Source organism: Furipterus horrens, unplaced genomic scaffold (assembly GCF_987537825.1).
Source record: "Furipterus horrens unplaced genomic scaffold, mFurHor1.1.pri manual_scaffold_13, whole genome shotgun sequence".
In the NCBI taxonomy this organism is placed as follows: domain Eukaryota; kingdom Metazoa; phylum Chordata; class Mammalia; order Chiroptera; family Furipteridae; genus Furipterus; species Furipterus horrens.
The window spans coordinates 51,856,168-51,872,892 of NW_028327183.1; the positions used below are offsets into that span (position 1 = coordinate 51,856,168).

At 47.6% G+C, this 16,725-nt stretch overlaps 1 protein-coding gene and 1 pseudogene across 2 annotated transcripts; both read right to left on the reverse strand.

Moving 5' to 3' along the window:
• Positions 1-678: 678 nt before the first annotated feature.
• LOC149995256 (sialic acid-binding Ig-like lectin 14) lies at positions 679-2,896 on the reverse strand (annotated as a pseudogene). The gene is made up of 7 exons (XR_016507710.1): positions 2,829-2,896; positions 2,375-2,752; positions 1,885-2,163; positions 1,576-1,623; positions 1,110-1,363; positions 867-1,002; positions 679-751 (listed from the first exon to the last, which is right to left on the reverse strand). The product of XR_016507710.1 is annotated as a sialic acid-binding Ig-like lectin 14 (transcript).
• A 10,486-nt stretch (positions 2,897-13,382) lies between these two features.
• Positions 13,383-16,520, reverse strand: LOC149995257 (sialic acid-binding Ig-like lectin 5). Its single transcript, XM_090259160.1, has 6 exons — positions 16,499-16,520; positions 16,017-16,271; positions 15,638-15,934; positions 15,322-15,421; positions 14,454-14,535; positions 13,383-13,900 (listed from the first exon to the last, which is right to left on the reverse strand). The coding sequence occupies exons 1-6, from the start codon at positions 16,518-16,520 to the stop codon at positions 13,622-13,624; spliced, it is 1,035 nt and encodes a 344-aa protein (XP_090115286.1). The 3' UTR covers positions 13,383-13,621.
• Positions 16,521-16,725: the final 205 nt, after the last annotated feature.

Consider the following 16,725-nt stretch of genomic DNA (forward strand, 5'->3'; position numbering starts at 1 on the left):
GACAGGACACTTTGGGAGACTAGAAACTCAGGTGTTACCAGGTAAGGGTGAGGAGAGAGAGAGGACAGGCCAATGGGAGAGGCACAGGCAGAAAAAGGGGCCCATCATGGGTGGGTATCACCTGTTGTTCATTTTCTGCATCTTAGGATGCTTTCAAGTCTGAAAAACCGCTGGCCAAGGAGAGGCAGCTCCTCCCAGGACTCCCCACACCTCAGAGACAGGGAAGGACTCTGCCAGGAACAGCCCCTCAGAGGCAAACCATCCAGCCCTGAGCCCACATTCCCCAGCCACCAACCTGCCGTCAATCACTGAGGACCTGGGATCAGAGAAACAGATGAGTACCCGCAGGAACACACCCACCAAGTCTGTACAAAGGCCTCACCCTGCACTGGCCTGGATTTCCATGGAAACCCCCATAAGGCTCTGACTAGGCTTCCCCCAACTTGTATCTGCCTCCTCAGGAGACCTGGCGCTTCCCCTGGGGCCCTGCCTGGTCTGGCGGGACCTCCTCTCAGAAAATGAAAGTCATAGAATCTTCTTCCATTGGTATTGACTGTCCTTGTCGTCACTCAGTCACACAAATTAAAACCCCAAGGGCACGATTGAGACAGGTGAGTCAGGAGTTTCCCTAGAGAAGGTGACACTGATGTCCCACGATGGCCCCTGGGACCGCGCATCTCACCTCAGCGCCATCGTGACATAAGGGAGAATCGGTCAGGATGTGGGCGTTGTTGTCAGGGGGCCTCCGCACCTGCAGAGCCAACACAGGCCTCGCTCAGCTCAGCTCCAGGCAGGGGGACAGCTCAGCCCCACCTGGAACTGGGGCCGGTCACTGACCGTCCCTGTAGGGAGACAGACCTGCCCACCTGGTGTAGTAGAGCCAGGTGAGGCCGTAGGTGAGGAGGAAGCCGGCCCCCATGAGGGCCCCTCTGACCAGGGTGAGCACCAGGGGCCAGGAGCCCTGTTCCTCCTCAGTCACACACCTGCAGGGAGGGGGGCTGCCTGGGGAAGAGGAGAGGGGGTGTGACATTGTGACCCCCGGTCCTGTCCTGCCCACAGCCCCAACGCCTGACCTGGCTGCCGGCTCGCAGCACCTGTCCTGCACTCACTCTGCACAGAGAGACTGACGGAAGCATGCTGGGAGCCCAGCGGGTGCCGAGCGCAGCAGGTGAGCTCTCCTTCGTCCCCCGACCCCACGCGAGGCAGCTCCAGGACCGCGGTGCTGGAGATGGGGGTGGCGTTCAGGGCTGGGGAACCCGGAACCAGCTCAGCACTGCAGGGGGGTTGCTGTCAGCCACACAGAGCAGCCGCAGCGCCTCGCCCTCCGGGATGGGAAGGGATGTGGTTTGCAGGATCTTGAGGGCTGGGGGAGAGAAGTGCCGGGAGAAGGGGGGAGGGCAGCGGGGGAGGAGAGAGAGAGAGAGAAACAGAAAGAGAACACACAGGGGGCAACTGCCCACCCACAAAGGTGAGGGAAGGAGGGTGATGATCTGATCCCATTCAACTGTTCCCCCCTCAGCTCCATGGCGGCCCCAGGGGCAGGTTCCAGCCCCAGAGACTGAGGTTCTTTCCTACCTGTGACATTTCTGAAGGACATGCCTATGGTGAGGTTCCGTGGGGCATCTGGGGCAGAAAGACATGGCCAAGCTTCAGAGGGGAGGAGCAGATGGAAGTCACCCCAACCCAAGGAGGGGCGATGGGAACCAGGAAGGAGCGACAGCTGTCCTCTGGCCCCCTCCCCACCTGCACGCAGATCCGTGCACGGGTGTTCTCAGGGACCTCAGCCTCCTGTGCAGACAACACTCACACACACACACACACACACACACACACACAAGCCAGTCCCACTGCCCCCAGGGAACCAGCCATCCCTCCAACACTCACAGGAGACATTGAGCCGGATGGTTCTCTGCGTGGTCACCCCAGTTACTTGGTGTGTCACCTGACAGGTGAGGTTGGTGCCGTGGTGCCAGGGCCTCGGGGTGAAGGTGAGCACAGAGGAGCGGAGGGTCCAGGGCTTCAGAGAGTCAACAGCGGCTCCCGCCCAGGAGAAGCTGAGAGGACGTCCCGCTTTGCAGGACCCAGGCAGGCTGCAGGTCAGCTGCGAGGGGCGGCTGGACTCCAGGGGCTCCGGAATGAGGATGTCTGGTTTCTGTGTCAGGTCTGAAGAGGCGAGAGGGAGGTGCTGGGGCCCCAGGGTTAGGGACCCAGACTTAGACCCTGCAAGGGACCCGGGCCTTGGTGCCCCAGATCACCTGAGGTCCTGTGTCTCATATGAGCACCCGGGGCCCAAGCCCTGAATCAGAGAAGGTCCGAGGGTCCTCTTCCTGTTCAAAAATGGGCTCACATGTCTCAGCCAGTAACACTGGCGTACCTGTCACCTGCAGTGTCAGCCTCTTATCCTGGTAAGTATATTTCACAGCACTTCCTCTCTCCACTCGGAAGACGTAGGTTCCTGAGTCACTCCTCCTGGCGTCTCTGATGCTCAGGGAACAGTCATTGGTCATGGGGTCCGCGAGGAGGAATCGGCCCCGGGTGTCTTTCTTCACTTCTTTATCTGAGTTTGTAGCCACAAGTACATCATAATTTCTGTTATACCCACGCCGGTACCAGTAGGTGTAGGGTTTGCTAGTGGAATACCACGAACTCCACGGGTAGGAGAAGGAGCAGGGCACGTGGACGCACAGACCCTCCTGCACACTCACCGATTCCTGCACTCGGAGCTCATAGCCTTGCTGCTGCTGCAGCGACCCTGGGGGGACACAGAGGCTCAGCTGTAACCCCTTCCCTTCCCCCACCTGCCCGTCCCCCGTCCTCAGCCCACTCACCCCCCCACAGCAGGGGCAGCAGCAGCAGAGGCACCATGTCTGCATCTGACAGGCAGAGAGGGTCCCGGTCCCCGTGTCAGGGAGAGAAATGCCCAGCTGTGGGGTGGGGCTGAGGACACCCCAACAGGAAGCCATGGGTGACAGAGCTGTGGCCAGGCCTGGAAGGGGAACTTGGGCTCCACAGGCCATGGGGGTGGGGTGGGTGCTGTGAAATCACCCTGTCTCAACTTCAGCCCTCTGTCAGGTCCCCCAAGTCGATATACCGAGGCCCCCAGAGGTTGAGAGGCTTCTCCAGATGTGGTTCTGAAAGAGATCACCTTGTAGATGATGTTTAAGTCAAGAAGGAGGTCACCCAGGGGGCACCTATACTCAAAGGGGTCCTGGTGACTTGGGGGGACTCACCCTCCAGCTGAAATCACTGAACATCCTGGAAAAGGATAATGTTAAGTTTTCTTTAGACCACACAAGTGCTGAAGGAGAGGAAGAAATTTAGACCAAACTCCAGTGGAGGATGGAACCCAGGGGAAAGCTGCACATTAAAGCCCTCTGTCCTGAGAATTTGGGGACATGGGATACACACGTGGTCCTCTTCAAGGGTCTGAGGGTCTGTGGGACAGTGATCACAAACATCCCCTCAAAACAGGATGTGTGCGATAAGATCTTTCCCAATCTGGCAGGGACCCCAAAGGCTGGTCCTCAGCATAGCAGGAAACTTCCCACCTGAATCCTCAGGAAGCTCCATCCTCAGGGCCCCTCATGTGCTCAGTCTCTTTTCAAAGCCCCAGCAAGGACTCCAGGGATATGTGAACACAACCTGCAAGCCCACTGCTCTTTTATGAATGAAAGAAACTTGATAAACCTTTTCACAAATATGACATTGATGTGAAACAGGTCAGACATTCCTGTAACAAGTTGTGTCATTGAAAAACAAGTTTTCTATACTGTACAGGAGAAAGGAAAATCAATCACTTGTGCTGAAGGAAATACTGAATTCTCTTCTATTGTCTATATTATATAAATGTAATATTTAATAAATAAAATTATTATTAATATTTATTACTCTAAGACACCATTATTCTCCTATGAAGAGGGAATAAAAGAGTATCAGTCAAAAACATAGGAAATTTGTGTCATGCAGGTCCGGACTTTAATACCTTACTCCTAATGAAAATAAGTTGCAATTTTTTGAATTGTCTTACATTTTGGTCTTCAGTATTTTTGCTGCACTGACTTAATGGGATGTGTTTTCTCATTTCAAGAAAATCCATGTGTGCTACATATACCTTTTTTTTTTTTTGAAGCAGTGACCTCAACATTAGTATACATGTCAGGTTCCACAAAATCTAGGGCTGCCCTTGCTGCAGGGAGCAGGTGAACCAGAAGAAACCAGCTCTATCCCGTACCCACAGAAAACTCCACACATATTGCAAAGAAGATGGTTTTGTGTGAGCAAAGGTGTAAAGAAAGCAGGATTTCATGGTTGTGCCCCCACAACTCACGTCATTGAGGGGTCTAGCAAACTCAAGAAATAGTAAGTGTTGGCAAGAATGTTCAGAAAGGAGAACCCCCTTGTACAGTTGGTAGAATGTGAATTGGGGGCCACTATGTAAATCAGTATGGCAGTTCCTCAAAAGTTAAAAATAGAGCTTCCATAAGATCCAGCAACTCCACTTCTGGGTATTTATTTGAAAAGACTAACATGAAAAAAACTAATGCATCCGTGTTCATTGCAGCATTATTTATAATAGCCAAGATGTGGAAGCAACCTAAATATCCATCATGAAATGAATGGATAAATAATATGTGGTTGTACACAATGGAATATTTTTGTACCATAAAAAAACAAAAAGAAAATCCTTCCATTTTTGATAGCATAGATGGATCATATGGGCATTATACTAAGTGAAGTAAATCAGAAATAGACTAATACCACATCAGTTTACTTATAGATAAACATTTAAAAAAAAATCAAACTCATACATGCAGAGCATAGTTTGGTGGTTGCCAGAATCCAACTGGGGTAGTCAAAGGTACAAAGTTACAGCTATAAGAAAATAAAATCATGAGGAGTTCATGTACAGCATGGTGGCCATAGTTAATAGGAGTGGATATTAATACTATTTACTATAATAATATAGTTAATAACACCATGATGTATATTTAAAAATTGTAAGAGTATATTGCTAAGAGAATAAATTGTTAAAAGTTCTCATCACAAGAAACAAGTGTGTAATATATAGCAAGACACATTGTGATGAGCACATCACAATATATACATCTATCAAACCTTTAAGTTGCACTTGAAACTGCAGGAATGTTATGTATCAAGTATCTATCTCAATTATACATATATACTAAAAACGGTCAGGTTGGGCCAAGTCTTCCAGGCAGAGTTCCTTTTCCTCCATTTGTGTTCCAACACCAGCATAGCGAATTCCTTACACTAAATTCCTGCAGCTGAAATACATAGTGGGGCATCTCTCTTCCTGATCTGCCCTTGACTGATTAAATCATGAGATAAAACAAGGAGCAGTGGGTGATTTTAAATGCCTTCATGATAAAACTGACAGGCAACTAAGAATAAAAAAGCATTTCCCTGGTCAGATCCAAGATGGCAGAGGAGTAACTGGAAGCTACACTAATCTCCCAGGACCAAACTAGAATTACAACTCAATTTTAGAAAAATCATCCTGAATAACCAACTGAGCACTAGATGATGAGAAGCCATATAACCAGGGATGGACAGAAGAAACCACTTCACCACAAGGAGACTGGTAGGAAGTGGAGGTGTGAGAGGGCAAACTGGGCTCCGATGAGCTTCAGCTGAAGTTCTGGAGGGATATTTTAGGAGCTGATGTGGGAAGGAAATCCCCCCTGAGAAATAAACCCCAAGGTGTGCTCCCCAGCCTAGACCACTAGAACTGGGGAAGGAACCCAAATAACATCCAGCTGTGCAAAGCAGTGGGGTTTCTGTCCATCAAGGAGAGAAATCTAAAGACCCAGAGACCCTCTTAAAGGGCAAACACTCAAAATTTTGTTGGAAGCCACTTACTCTGGGCTCCAGTAGAAGGAGAGCAGAGTGGACTAGAGCCACAAGAGGAGAGTCTGGGGTTGGTGGCTCTGGGGATAGAACTGAATTAAAGACGCCAGGATTCCCGTGCTGACTCACTCCCTGTACTGCAGGAGCCACCTTTCTCAGGCACAGCACTCACCTCATTGTGGCATCAGCCTCAGGCAAAGGAATAGGCCCAGCCTCAGGAATTCCTCTCTCCCCACACTGTGCAGCTTAACCCAGGCTGCTGAGGAGCACAGCTGGAAGCTGTTTCAGTCATTGAGTCTAACAGAAAGCCTGCAGCAGAGGTGCATCTGTGGAAGGTCTGAGGCTCTAGCTGACCCTCCGCTGGGCCTGGTTCTGGTAAAAGCCGGCCTTGGTGTGCAGCTTGGTTCCTTCTGCGCGCACCCAGGACCAGCAGAGGGCGCCACGTGCTGTGCAATGCTGATAGCTCCAAACAGGTTGCCCAGGGCCAGTCACAGGCAGCAGGATACAAAATTAATATCCAGGAAACAGCTGCATTTTTATATCCCATAATGAACTCTCAGATAGGGAAATTAAGAAAACAATCCCATTCCCAATTGCTCCAAAAAGAATAAAATACCTAGGAATAAATCTTACCGTGGATGTAGAAGACCTGTGCTCAGAAAATTATAACACACTGAAGAAAGAATCAAAGAAGATACAAATAATTGGAAGCACATATCATGTTCATGGATAGGAATATTTAACAGCATTACAATGTCCATGCTACCCAAAGCCATCTATAGTATCAATGCAATTCTATCAACATTCCAATGAAGTATTTCATAGAATTAGAAAAAATATCTCAAAATCTTATATGGAACCACCAAAGGCCCTGCATAGCCACAGCGACCCTGAGAAAGAACATATTTGGAGAAATCACACTACCTTATATCAAACTATACTAGTAGGCCATTGTAATCAGAACTGCATGGTACTAGCATAAAACAGACATGTAGATCAATGGGACAGACTAGGAGCTCAGAAATGAACCCACACCTTTATAGTCAATTAGTATTTGAGAGAGGCAGCAAGTCCATACAATGAGCTGAGGATAGCTTGTTCAATAAATGGTGTTGGTGAAATTGGACAGATATGTGTAGAAAAATGAAACCAGACACTTTCTTGCACCACATACAAGATTAAATTCAAAGTGGAATAAAAACTTAAATGTTAGACCCTAAACCATAAAAATCCTAGAAGAAAACATAGGCAGTAAAATCTTGAACATTGCTTGTAGCAATATTTTATCTGATATATCTCCTTGGGCAAGGGAAACACAAGAAAAATTAACAAATGGGAGACTACATTGAACTTCAAAGGTTTTGTGCAGCAAAGGAAACCATCAACAAAATAGAAAGACAACCCCCTGAATGGAAGAACATATATTCTGATATACCTGATAAGGGGTTACTACCCAAAATGAATATAGAACTTACAATACTCAACACCAAAAAACTAACAGTCCAATAAAAAATGGGCAAAGGACCTGATTAGATGCTTCTTCAAAGATGGCCAATAAATATATGAAAAGATGCTCAATGTTATGAATCATAGGAATGCAAATTAAAACCAAAATGAGATACCACCTCACCCTGGTCAGAATGGCTACCAGCAATAAGTCAACAAACAACAGGTGTTGGCGAGGATGTGGAGAAAGGGGAACCCTAGTGCACTTTTGGCGGGAATGCAGACTGGTGCAGACACTGAGGAAAGCACTATGGAAATACCTATAAAAGTAAGAACAAATCTGTCATATGACCCCACGTTACTACTTCTGGGAATTTATACGAAGAAATCCAAAACACTAATTCAAAAATATAAGCATCCTGCCCTGGTCAGTGTGGCTCAGGGTGTTAGGTGTCATCCTGCAAAGCATGTGGTTGCTGGTTCAATTACGGTCAGGACACATGTCTAGGTTCAGGCCAGGTCTCCAGTTGCAGGGTGTACAGTAGGCAATCAAACAATGTTTCTCTCTCACGTTGATGTTTCTGTCTCCCTTTCTCTCTCTTTCTAAACATCAGTAAATAAAAAAATAAAAAAGAGACTATAAGCACCCCTATGTTCATTGCAGCATTATTTACAACCATCAAGATTGGGAGCAGCCCAAATGTCCTTCAGTAGGTGAGTGGACAGAACAGCTATGGGACGTTTACATAATGGAATACTACTAGGCTGTAAAAAAGAAGAAATATTACCCTTTGTGACAGCATGGACGGACCTGGAGAATTTAATGCTAAGGGAAATAAGCCAGTCAGAGGAAGACAAAGACCATATGACTTCACTCAGATGTGGAATCTAATGAACAAACTGAACTAAGAAGTGAAATACAGACAGACTCACAGACGGAGAGCCGGTGACAGCTGTGGGGGGCGGTGGTTAGGGGTGGAGGGATTGAGCCAATAGGAAAATAAGCTCATGGACATGGACAACCGTGTGGTGACTGCAAGGGGAGGGGGGGTGTAAGGGAGATAAATAGTAATGGAAGAAAATACAATAAAAATAAATCTTAAAAAATTACTAATGCTAATCTTGGATGAGTAAACTGTGAGGCTGTTTATTACTACACGTCCCCCATCACTATTTTTACGAGAGGCCTCCTGCACCATGTTTCCTTCCTGGTAGGAGTCTGAGCTGGGGGCTCCTGAAACCATTCATGCACTGAGGAGCCAACCGAAATCCTGCAGACCAAAGGATTACAGTTTACATTGAATGTTATTTTGTATTAGATTCAAATACACAACATGGTCATCAGACACTCATATTCTTTATTATTTATTTATTTTTATATATTGAATTTAGAGAGAGAAGAAGGGACAGAGAGAGAGGGGAAGGGACAGAGAAGGGGAGACAGAAAGGCATCAATGTGAGAGAGAAACATGGATTATCTGCCACCCACATGTGCCCCAACCGGGTATCAAACCCACAGCCTAGATATGTGCCTTTACTAGGAATGAAAACCACAACCTATCGGTGTATGGGACGATGCTCAACCAGTGGAGCCGCACTGGCCAGAACAAAATCGTGCTTTGAGAAGTGATTCCCTGATATTCCCAGCACCCATCCGGCACCACACACAGTAATGACATATTATTGTCTGTGTCCCCCATTACGCACTCCCACAGACACTAAATACAACAGGAAAGTCAATTTTTATGTTGTTCCTTTTTTAAATTATACTTTATTAATTATATATTACAGTAGTCGCAATTTTTTTCTCCTTTGGACTTTACCCAAAAGCCCCCTTCCCTCCAGCAATGTCACCCCCTTAGTTCATGTCCATGGCTCATGAATATAAGTTCTTTGGCTTCACCCTTTCCTGTACTATTCCTTAAAAAATTTTATTTATTTATTTATTTATTTGTTTGTTTGTTTATTTTATTTTTAGAGAGAAGGGAAAGGAGAAAGAGAGGGAGAGAAACATCACTGTGTGGTTTCCTCTCACTCGCGCCCCCAACTTGGGACCTGACATGCAACCTAATCATGGGCCCTGACTGGGAATCGAACCAGTGACATCTGGATCGCAGGCCGATGCTCAATCCACTGAGCCACAGTACCAGAGCTCTTCCTATACTATTCTTAACTTCTCCCTGTCTACTTTGTACCAATCAGTTATGCATTAATCCCTGCATCATTTCCTCATTTTTGCCCCCTTCCCCCTCCCAGCTGATAACCCTCCAAATGATCCTTATACCTATGATTCTCTTCCTATTCTGGTTTGCTTAGTTGGGTTTTGTTTTTATTTTTTAGTTTCAGTTGTTGATAGTTGTGAGTTTCTTGTTATTTTAGTGTTCATAGTTTTGATTGTCTTTTCCTTAAATAAGTCGCTTTAACATTTCATACAATAATGGCTTGGTGATAATAAAGTCTTTTACCTTTACCTTGTCTAGGAAGAACTTCACCCGCCCTACGATCCTAACTGATAGCTTTGCTGGATAGAGTAATCTTGGTGGTAGGTCCTTGCTTTTCGTCACATTGAATACTTCTTGCCAGTCCCTTCTTGTCTGAAAAGTTTCCTTTGAGAAATCAGCTGATAGTTTTATGGGTACCTCTTCGTAGGTAACTCTCTGCTTTTCTCTTGCTGCTTTTAAGATTCTCTCTTTATCTTCACGGTTGGCATTTTAATTATGATGTGTCTTGTGTGGTCCTCTTTGGGTCCAGCTTGTTTGGGACTCTTGTGCTTTCTGGGCTTCTATGTCTATTTCCTTCACCAAATTTGGTAAGTTTTCCTTCATTATTTTTTCATATAAGCTTTCAATTTTTTGCTCTTCCTATTCTCCTTCTGGCATCCCTATGATTTGGATGTTGGCATGTTTGAAGTTGTCCCAGAGGCTACTAAGCCTCTCATCACTTTTTTTTTCAATTCTTGTTTCCTCATTCTGTACTGGTTAACTGTTTTTTTATTCCTTATTTTCCAAATCATTGATTTGAATCCCAGTTTTTTTTTTCCTTCACCGTTGGTTTTGTGTGGATTTTTCTTCGTTTAATTTAGCCTAGCCTTCACTTCTTCTCTTATGCATTTGCCATACTCAAACATATCTGTCAAGCCTGTGAGCATCTTTATCACCAGTGTTTTGAACTCTGAATCTGTTAGGTTGGCTATTTCCTCATCTGTTAGGCTGGCTATCTCCTTGTCCCTTAGTTCCCCCACTGGAACTTTGATCTGTTCCCCTTTTTGGACCATACTTACCTGTCCCCTAATCTTGACAGGCTCCTGTGTTTGTTTGCCTCTGTGTCTTAAGTAGAGCTGTCACACCTGTTACATTGTAAGGGACAGAGCCTTAGGTATTCATCAGTACAGGCTGTGGTACCGTATGTGGGGGAGGGGTCAGAGAGAGAACAAGGCACCCAATTCAGCATCAGCCCCTTTCCAGGCACCTTGCCCACCTTTACATGGGACTAGCACCCCTCCAGCCATTACCCTGTTTGTCACTCCCAGATTGGGTGGGTCTGCAGATTATCCAGGACCACAAGGGCCCTCCAAACAAGTGGACTCTGCTGAAAGACTGAAAGTTTCTTCCTCCGCCCCAATCCCTACTGGTTTGCACAGTCAGAAGCAATGAGGCTTGATTTTCCCCAGCACTGGGATCGTGAGCTGTGTGGTCTGGTCTGGTGCTGGCAGTGTTCCCCAGGTGTTCCTCCCTACATTTTTAAATGTTTGACTGTGCTTTCTGCCGGCCTGCTGCTGTACCACTGCTACCACCACCACACCACATCCTCTTCACCTCGGCTCTGCCCCTCCTGCGTGTCTGAATGAGTATTTCTTCTTTATATGTTTGTTTGTTGGACTTCCGCGCAGCTCAATTTTCTTAGAACTTCTGGTTTTCTTTCATTTTGAGGTAGTTGTATTCCTTCTCAGTTGTGGAGGGAGCTGCAGTGTGTCTGTTTAGGCCTCCATCTTGGCCAGAAGTCTTTGAGCAGATGACTTAACCATTTATTACCAAAACAAAAGTCAGTATTCAACTTTTTATCCCCCTAAAAATGGGGTTGGTATAGTGATTGTGGAAACCAACGTCATCCAACTATCATGCTGTAATTGTCCACTTCTTTCCTCAAGAAAACTTTCAAAAGTTCAGGAAATAAGTCATTATGTATGGGTGCTTGTTTTGTGTCACTGGGGCACTCACCTGGGCCCATACTACTTGTGCCCACAGCACAGACATTTCCCCCACTGCAGTCAATTTTGTGGCTGGACCCCCTCTTGTTGTTTTTATTATGATTATAGGACACACTTCAGCAACAACCCTTAGAAACTTTGAAAAAAAACGGATTTAGTAGCGTCATCTCCTCTCCTCTGCAGTTGTGTTTTCCATGGTTTCAGTTAACTGTGTTCAACCACAGTCTGTATGTACTAAATGGAAGATTCCAGAACTAAATTACTCATGTTTTAAATTTCTCCATGAGCTGAAAAGTATGATGAATCCTTTATGCCTCTGTCTGTCCTGCCTACATGAACCCTTTGACCAGTGTCTCCATTCTGTATACACTGCCCACTTGTTAGTCACTTAAGCTGACTAGGTTATCAGTTGGACTGTGGCAGTATCTGGGCACTTGTGTTCAAGTCACCTTTTTTTTTTTTTTTTTCAAGTCACCTTTATAGTAGCCTCGTGTTATGTCACAATGCCTGTAACATTCACCTGCCTACATCTCATCACAGAGGCATTGTGACATCTTACAGCAGCACAGGAAGAATGATAAGTAAAGGACAAGAAGATATTTTGAGAGATGGAGAGACCACATTCACAAAACCTTCATCACAGTATATTGTTATAATTCTTCTCTTTTGTTATTAGTCATTACTGTTAATCACTAACTGTGCCTAATATATAAATTAAACTTTATCAGAGATGTGTGTAGAAAAAATCATGCGTGTATCAGATTCTGTACTATCTGCGGTTTCAAGTACACACTGCGGGTATTGGAACATCTCTTCCGAAGATAAGGGGGACTGATCTTTTCACAATCAAAAGTGGTTATTGATAGCAACTTAGGCTATACTACTGCTCTTGAATTTTAGGCTGATTTCGTTGTGGAGATTTCTTTAAATAGTAAATTATATCAACTATATAGAGGTGTGAGAGTATGAGTTTTCAGTTCACCCTCTCAACCCAAGTCTGTCCAAGAACTCAGCTTTGAAGGACAGGTTGGTGTACGTCAGATGAAAGCAAGGTGGTGTGGCCTCCGGGAGGGGGACCTCAAATTGCTAACATTTTTGTAGGAATCACCATAGAAGGTTAAAGAACAAAGGCCACGAGGGAAGGCTGGTGAGGACAGAGGTGCCAGGAGAAGATGCCTGTGATGTACTGTCTCAGGCCAGGGAGTCTGAAGAGGTTTGTGTAGGAGAGGCAGCGTCAGGGCTCTGGCGTGTCCCGTTTTACCACGGAGGACTAACCCAGCCAGGAATCGGGAGGCCTGTGGGGGGCGCTGTCACACCGTCTGTAGTGCTGACAGCCCTACCGGAAATGCTCTATGGTCACAGCAGAGCTCTATGGTCATAACAGCCCCTCCCCGGAACTTCCTCTTCCGCTCCATAAAAAGGACTTCTTACCTGCTGCTTTCTTGCCTAGAGTATGCACGTGGGTCACTGAAGCTGCGTCGACTGCCTTACAGCCTTTTGTTTTCTCTGAAAAAAACCCTTTTCGGTGATGAAGTACCCAGTCAGCTCTTGTTCACAGGCGACAGGCTGTTGGAAAGATCCCAGTGGGACCGTTAATGGGATGGGGAAGGGGTCAAGAGTCTGGAGTTGCTGGAAAAATGGACAGGTCCCGGTGAGGAGAGATGGCTCCAGAGAAACTATAAGATACTGTATCATAAACTGAATGCCAGACTGATGGGCATATATTTCCCTGTGAAGAGTTCTGGGATGGAAATGACACCATCAATTTGTCACCATGTTTATTATGGTTGGCCACACGTGGCTGATGGAGAACTTCACACCAGGACTTCTCTGGTCAAAAAAAGAGACAGGCAAGCCCTGGTCCTGTCTTGGTTCTTAATTTCTTTAATATTCACAGCCACTTAGAGTCGGATGTATAATTTGTGTTTAAGAATGGGAAATTGAGAAACAGAAAAGTGAAGTGAATTTGATGACAATGCTTTAAGAAGTGCTGAAGCCTGCACTTGAGCCCAAGTGTCTCCAATCTTGTTACCTTTCTTCTTCCTGCTCTGCGTGCTGATGCTCTTCCAGTGATTAATGTGAATATCTCACAAGGTCTCCTCATGCTTCACCAATTAGTCCCTGACTGCTTTCCCCCAGAGGGGTTGTGATGTCTCCATCCAAAACCGAGATCTGAGTGATGCCTCGTTTGCTGGTCTTCTTGATCTCTGAGTACACGCAGGTGCTGGTGGCCTCCTTGTTCTGAGGCTCCGGCGGCTTCCTCTCGTGAAAGGTGAAGTTCACGTACTGGACGTCCTGCTCCTCTCTCGCCAGAGAGCCATCCTGTGGCAATGACAGTTGGTCTGGGGGTCTGTCTGGCCAGGGCTTTTGCTGGGAACCCTGAGTAAAGGGGAGAGAAGAGAGTCAGACAAGAATAAACAGACAAGGGGAAGTCAGACTGATGGAAGTTCTTCATTGATCCTCTTACTCCACACGCACTTCTCATGAACGCAATGATTGGCTCATCATTTTAAAATATTGTAATACCACAAATGATTAGACCATATCGAGAGATCACTACTCACATTTCATCCTCACAGACACCAAGTATAAATGATACTCTTATTATTATTTCCATTTACAGATAGGGAAACTGAGGTTAGGAGAGCTGAAGTAACATGCCTGGAGTAGAAAGTAATAGTTTTGGAGAGACCATTCTGGCAGCCTGTCCCTGACACAGAGGTGAGGCAGGCTCAGTGGCCAGCAGGGCTGGGGCAGGAGGCTGACCCTGGGCTGCAGGAGATGAAGGAAAAGTCAACTCCCAGCTGTCTGTCCAGCTGACCACAGAGTGAGATTAGGGAAATGCTGGGAAGCACAGTCTGGTCTCGCTGAATAAATATGCCCAGGACCCCTCCCTACATTGCAGGAGAAGACATCCTCATTCATCACTCACCCAGGTGGCTCCAGCCATGACAGGGCCTTCATCGTTCATTCCCTTTGGTCTCCCGGCTGCTTGCTTCCTGTGGGCTTTCACTCTAAGGGAAGAAGCCAGAAGCCACAGTGGCTCAGTCTCAGGAGGGCAGGCTGCCCCCACTCCCTGGTAACAAAACTGAGCATCCAAACCCTGGAACCAGACTCAGAGAACCTCCTGACATGCAAGTGAGTGCTCCGTCCCCTGGATGACTAGATTTTTGGCCAACACTAAACTTACATCACGATAGGCCCCTATACAGGGAGAAACTGATTCACGAGTGATCATAACAGTGTTGTTGAGGACCACCCCAAAGTAGAATCAACCCAAGTGTCCTCCTATGAATGAAGAGACAGACAAAATGTGCCCCATCCATACCATGGAATCTTATTTGGGAATAAAAAGGAATAAAATAATGACATATGAACCTTGAAAAAATTATGCTATGTGAAAAGAAGAGTCATTCACAAAAGACAATGTACATAGGATTCTATTTATATGAAATGTCAAGAATAGGCAAATCTAGAGACACAGGAAATACATTAGTGGCTGCCTGGGGCTGGAGGAAGGATGAAGGCAAAATGACAAGTGATTTTTTTTTCATTTTGTGCTAATGAAAATATCTAAAAATTGATTGTGATGGTAGGTGCAGAACTCTGTGACTAAACTAAAAGTTATTGAATTGTACACTTTATGTCTACCAGAGTTTTGTTTCAGTAAAGCTGCTTCCTCATCCTGCCCCCAAAAGAGATTCCTTTGTATGTCCTCAGTTCTGCCTTTCTAGATTCAGGGGCCTCCACCTTTACCCCCTAGAACACAGCTCCCTGTACGTCCCGGGACGCAGGCTCACATGCGAAAGGACATGAGACACAGACACAGCGACAGCAGGGCCAGGGCACCAGCACCTCCAAGAGCCGCAGGAACCGCTCCCGACACGGATGCCGACTGCCCTGCAGAGAAAAGGGGCATGAGCCCACGCACTCATGGTACTCAATGTCTTGTCTTCCCACCTCCTTGCAGAACTGGTTGTAGGTGCTGTTCCGAAACTAAATGGAGGGTCTCATCATAGCAATCATGTCCTTCCCGCCGCAGCCCCTCTCCCCGGCACCAGCTCCTCTCTGATCCCACCCTCTCTCCCTAAGCCTCTGTCCCCAGCAGGCCCCGACCTGGCAGCGGCGACAGCAGCAGGACAGAGGCGCTCTGGGCCCCGTGGACGTTCCCGGCTTCGCAGCTGAGTCGGAGGCCGGCGCCGAGCCCCGTGCGGAGGCTCAGGGCGCTGTGGACCCAGGGCCCGGCTGAGCGGGAAGTGACCGTGTAGGAGCCGTCGCTGGGGGTCCCCTCCAGCAGCCCCTCCCCCAGCCGCCAGCGCAGCGAGGGGCCCGGCTGGGCTCGGGAGGAGCAGTTGCAGCGCAGACCCTCGTCCTCCTCCCAGGAGCAGGCGGGTCCCAGCAGCTGTGGGGGGTCTGCGGGGAGCAAGGAGAAGGTCAGCGGAGCCCCTGCCTGCCGGGACCCAGGACACCTGCCCCCAGGGGTCCCCACACTCACAGACCACAGAGAGGTTTACAGAGACACTTTGGGAGCCCAGCGGGTGCCGAGCGCGGCAGGTGAGCTCTCCTTCGTCCCCCGACCCCACGTGAGGCAGCTCCAGGATCGCGGTGCTGGAGATGGGGGTGGCGTTCAGGGCTGGGGGACCCCGGAACCAGCTCAGCACTGCAGGGGGGTTGCTGTCAGCCACACAGAGCAGCCGCAGTGCCTCGCCCTCCAGGATGGGAAGGGATGTGGTTTGCAGGATCTTGAGGGCTGGGGGAGAGAAGTGCAGGGAGAGAGAGAGAGAGAGAGAGAAGGGAGAAGAGAAAACACAGGAGCAGGTGCCCGCACACAAGAAGTAAGGGAATAGGAAGAGTATTGATTTTCATCCTTGCCTCTCCTGTATCTGATTGTATTTGTAGTCTGTTCCCACCCCACCTCGAACTAGGTGGTGTCCCAGGGTTCAGATTCCAGCCCCAGAGATTGAGGTTCTTTCTTACCTGTGACATTTCTGAAGGACATGCCTATGGTGAGTTTCTGTGGGGCGTCTGGGACAGAAAGACATGACCCGGCTTCAGAGGGGAGGAGCTGAGGGAAGTCATCCCAACCCAAGGAGGAGCGGTGGGAACCAAGAAGGAGGGATAGCTGTCCTCTGGCCCCCTCCCCGCCTGCACTCAGATCCGTGCATGGGTGTTCTCAGGGAGCTCAGCCTCCTGTGCAGACAACA